The sequence below is a fragment of the Notothenia coriiceps genome, unplaced genomic scaffold (assembly GCF_000735185.1).
Source record: "Notothenia coriiceps isolate Sejong01 unplaced genomic scaffold, NC01 NC01_scaffold00033948, whole genome shotgun sequence".
Taxonomy (NCBI): Eukaryota; Metazoa; Chordata; class Actinopteri; order Perciformes; family Nototheniidae; genus Notothenia; species Notothenia coriiceps.
The window spans coordinates 108,517-113,347 of record NW_011366649.1 but is presented as its reverse complement, the minus strand read 5'-3'; the positions used below and the strand labels follow the sequence as shown (position 1 = coordinate 113,347).

Here is a 4,831-nt window from a genome sequence, read left to right as displayed (position 1 = left end):
TTCTGCAAAGGGACCAGGACGACTGATCCGTGTAAAGGAAAGAATGAATGGGGCCATGTATCGTGAGATTTTGAGTGACAACCTCCTTCCATCAGCAAGGGCATTGAAGATGAAACGTGGCTGGGTCTTTCAGCATGAAAATGATCCCAAACACACCGCCCGGGCAACGAAGGAGTGGCTTCGTAAGAAGCATTTCAAGGTCCTGGAGTGGCCTAGCCAGTCTCCAGATCTCAACCCCATAGAAAATCTTTGGAGGGAGGGAGTTGAAAGTCTGTGTTGCCCAGCGACAGCCCCAAAACATCACTGCTCTAGAGGAGATCTGCATGGAAGAATGGGCCAAAATACCAGCAACAGTGTGTGAAAACCTTGTGAAGACTTACCGAAAACGTTTGACCTCTGTCATTGCCAACAAACGGTATATAACAGAGTATTGAGATGAACTTTTGTTATTGACCAAATACTTATTTTCCACCATAATTTGCAAATAAATTCTTTAAAAATCAGACAATGAGATTTTCTGGAGTGTGCCTTGGCAGTTTGTCTCTCATAGTTGAGGTATACCTAGGATGAAAATTACAGGCCTCTCTCATCTTTTTAAGTGGGAGAACTTGCACAATTGGTGGCTGACTAAATACTTTTTTGCCCCACTGTACATACATATATACAGTGATGATGTATTGTTGTAGGGAAAGCTAGCATTACGTTAGCGTTGTAAGGATACAATGGGATCTTTCCTTTGGATTTCAGAATATTGTAGAAAATAAGATCTTTGGCAAACACAAGTTTATCATAATTATACATATTGTTCAATGGGTTAATATACATGTAATATCACCACTTAATGATTTTTCAAGCGTTAATGCAATCGCCAGAAGTCAAAAGCTAACGTTGGGCTATAAACAAACTCCAGCACAGTCACATGACTTCACATCCCCAGCGCTAAGCTAAAGGCAGCTGATGTTGGGCATTTTAGTCTCATTGTTAGCAACTGCCGTTTGTATTGCCCTCAGAGGCTTCAGACATTCGCCAGTGGGGTTTTAACTTATGTATTTTGACGTTAAAACAGCTAACGCCTGTGTGACCACACCTTATTTCAGGCATCTAACATTGGCTTTAAAATTAGGGAACAGGAACTGCCAAATGTGAACTCATTTGTGAATTGTAGGACTCATTCCTGATTTTGTTAAGGTGTTTTCATGAGGTCTTCTTTCCCTTCAGTTTTTTGTGTGGACAATAGAGTGCGACACCATGAATGTGTTCACAGAGACAGACTCATCGTGTCTCTTATTGATGACAAGGGTCTCTGGACTGTTCTGAGTTGGACGCATTCTGAGAGCTTTACGTAATCAAAGTAGTGTGTGTGTATTGAAAAACACTGATATACACAGTGTGGGGAACAGGCAGCTCTCACAGTGCTTCCTGCAGCTGTTTCTGAGACACTATATATGTTTGAAGGCAGTTTTCACTATGAGCTATGAGCAGGAGGAAGCTGCAAACTGAAAACATGGGCTTGTGTTTAGGAAAGGATAAGACATGCAGAGTTATTTGAACATATCTGTTTTTTAAGAGTGTATTCAGTCACTTCGGGCTCCATTCATACAGGCCCAGGCCTTGTTTACTGCTGATAACCCATCTTATCACAGTGCAATGGATGTGGCCGCCTGTTTCTCACTGGAGATAAACAAAGAAAGACTATCCCTCTATTTCTCCCTCCTTTTCTTTCCTACATCCATTCTCTGAATGTGTCTCGTTCTCTCGTTGTGCACCAGTAATATGTTTCTCTCCAACTCTCTTTGCCACTATTCCTCATTATGTGTTACCTTCATAGGGAGTCCTGGGCTTCGGTTATTGCAGCTTGGATGGGTTGATCTGTTACTCTATCATGAATGGAGTCAAAGGGGGAGTGTGTAGTGAAGACCACTTCAAAGTAACTGCAAGGAGTAAAGCATTTACCACAAGGGCTGAAAAAGAGCATTCATATGTATAGCGTGCCCGGTCTAAAGGAAGGCTTACTGCCTGGACTTAGAAAGAACACTGCCATTTGTTTGGTGCAACACCTTTGGTAACCCTGGTTACCCATAACGCTCAGTAAGGAAGTGCTTAGTTCCATGCAGTGATAACCATGATGACCTGATGCTGATATACAAAACACGAGTGGTTGAAGGGCAGAGTGGGCATACATTCAATTTGAGTACATGAAGACGAGGAGAAACATGCCTTTACGGTTTGACGTAGGTGCAAAGACAACAAGTCTGATGATCAGGAGTCATTTGTTCCACAAAGCTTATGAAGTTTCATTGAAGTTGTATTGTAATTTGAGCCACTCAGGATTAATTGAAGGTGTCACAAAAAAGTCAAAGTATTGCGATTTGGAGTCCATGAAGTGTCATCTTGTGGCTTCATCAGTGTTCTGAGGAACGTTTAGGAAACACTTTGGACCCAGTCTTCTTCCATCAGGGTCTCTGATGAAGGGAGAGGAGAGGGTTTGCAAAGTGGAGCTGATGGATCCTGTGGGACTCCAGTGCTGTGGTGGGGGGGGGCGGCAGTCTCCTATCACTGACCACAGGCCCTCCCAGGGATCTCTGACGGCCCCTGCACCCTACCACAGTCTAGGTGTGTTCCCAGGGCTTTCAGAGGTCCTCAGTGAAATGAGGAATAGCAGTGTGTAATGTCGGCGAGGATGTATAATAATGACTGTTTTGATCACAGATTGAGACAGGTGGGGGGGGGGAAGTGGATCCGACAACTGGGAATAAGCTGGCTGACAGGGAGAGGTTTGGGAAGCTCTGGACTGGCTAATAGACCTGCCAGCCTAGGTTAGTGAAATAAAGATGTCACCCTATACATCATATGAGCTGACTGCTCCCCGGAGACAAAGGCAGCATCTCTGCGTGTGTGGGGGTGTCGGGCCGGGGGAGTATGATGGGGTAAAGCAGCGGAGAATAAGCTCTGGAGCGAGAGCGAGGGGAGTGGAGAGCCTTTTTCTCATTAGCGTCCGATCCCATGGGATCCTCTCCGGGTCGTAATGAACAGCAGAGCAAGGTGGTAATAGAGATGTGGGATGTTGGGCAGATCAGGCCTGGAACAGGTCAGACTCCACGGCAAGCTTCAGGCCTGATTACTTTGTAAATATGTTGGAATCAATCAGTGGCACTGGCAGTGGACTTCCTATAGAGCCAGGCAGACCCTCACACACTTATCACTGATCTGCATTCACACCCATCACCAGCTGGAAGATGCTTCCAACATGTGCTGGACTTTCACTCTGCTGCCCAATATTGTTACGAATATTATTTTGATTTATTTATGAATTTGACCGTCATTCACAGTTTTGAATTGAAATGAAGTCAGATTCAGGGTTTGACATACTGGTATTTATATGTTGATCCATGCTTTGATGTGTGTCGGTGTGATGGAGACTATTTCATGTTGTTATTGTGTGTTGCTGATGGGAATGAGCTAATAGCTAAACCAGGCCAAATGTCTTCTCTTTTTGAGATGTATGTTTGTACCAGTGAACGATGGAAGTAGGGTCACAGATTGTTAAGTAACTCAAATAACAAGTGCAGGAAGTGGATAGCTTCACCCAAACTAGATGTTGGTCCACAACCTGCAGTAAAGATGATCAGAATACCTGTTCAAACGGACTCCTTATTGCTACAGCTACCTGCTTTTATTAGGAGTTTTAATCATTTCATTATTTATTTTTAACCAAGAACAGAACAACACTAAAAATGCAGCTTTTGACACCTAAGATAGTTCGACCTAAGATGTGTCTTGTAACAAACACACATATCTATTGTTAACAGGAAAAGACAGCACAAAGGGGCAACATCAATAATATATAATAATAAGATAGCAATCCTGTAAGAACTAACTCAGTCACCATGACGACAGCATGATGCTGGTGGAAATGAGTCCCATCAGGATCCATCGGATGCTCTGCCTTGCTGACTCCAGAGATACAGAGGTGGTCAGCAGCACAGAAGGCCACTTAGAAGAGTTCCCAATGTAAGTTCATTTCAAATGTTTAATATTGACCTGTTCTTCTATTCATAGTGAAAGATGTGAATGTTAAAAAAGAATAATACTTTATTATACATACATTACATATACTATCACATTTGCATTTTTGTGTGTAACATTTTAATTGCAGTCAGTATACATTTGCAGGTGGCACATTTGCATATTTGTTACCAAATTCAGAGACAAGATTTTGAGTCTGTCCAGATATTGTATGCCATGTGATAATAGTAGTATGAGCACTATGTCCATAACCCAGCTACACCTGAACTCCTCATATCATGTGAGAGAGTGTTCCTCATGTGTGTGTAATATTCTCACTGTGTTTATACATGCTCATAACTGTTAGTCACTTGTTCTCTTAAGAAAATGTCTTGTGATAATGATGGCACAGCCAATGTGTGTGTGTGCGTGTGTGTGTGTGTGTGTGTTGCTACCTGTCAGAAGACAATGGAGACGTCTCTTGCAGCTTTTCCACCTCCTTGCTCTCTCCCCTCTGCTTCCCTCCCTCCTCCTCTCTCTGTGTGAGTGTGTGATGCTTAACCTGCCCCCCCCCCCTCTCTGCCATACACCTGACTTATGGCTGTGCAGTAATCATTTGCCAGACCTTGGCAGGCTGAGTGTACATTAGCATATAAATAGCAGATGCACTGAGTGCCCATCACAGTCGACTACATTTAATTTTTGGTTTATAAGATTGAATGGGTTTTTAAACGCAGCGCCATCAAACTTGCCAAGAGACAAATGAAGTCAGGGGAGCAGTTGTCCGAGGCAGCGCCCTCACATCATTTTTATAAAGGATAAGAGT

General features: G+C 43.2%; 1 protein-coding gene across 1 annotated transcript in view; it reads left to right on the top strand.

Annotated features, from left to right (window-relative positions):
* LOC104961899 (UV-stimulated scaffold protein A-like) overlaps window positions 1-4,005 on the top strand; it is a 13,469-nt gene extending 9,464 nt beyond the window's left edge. Inside the window, exon 10 of the mRNA XM_010790261.1 lies at window positions 3,898-4,005. Within this exon, the coding sequence (XP_010788563.1) occupies window positions 3,898-3,954 (57 nt within the window). The 3' untranslated portion in view covers window positions 3,955-4,005. The remainder of the gene's footprint in view (window positions 1-3,897) is intronic.
* The last annotated feature ends 826 nt before the right edge of the window (window positions 4,006-4,831 follow it).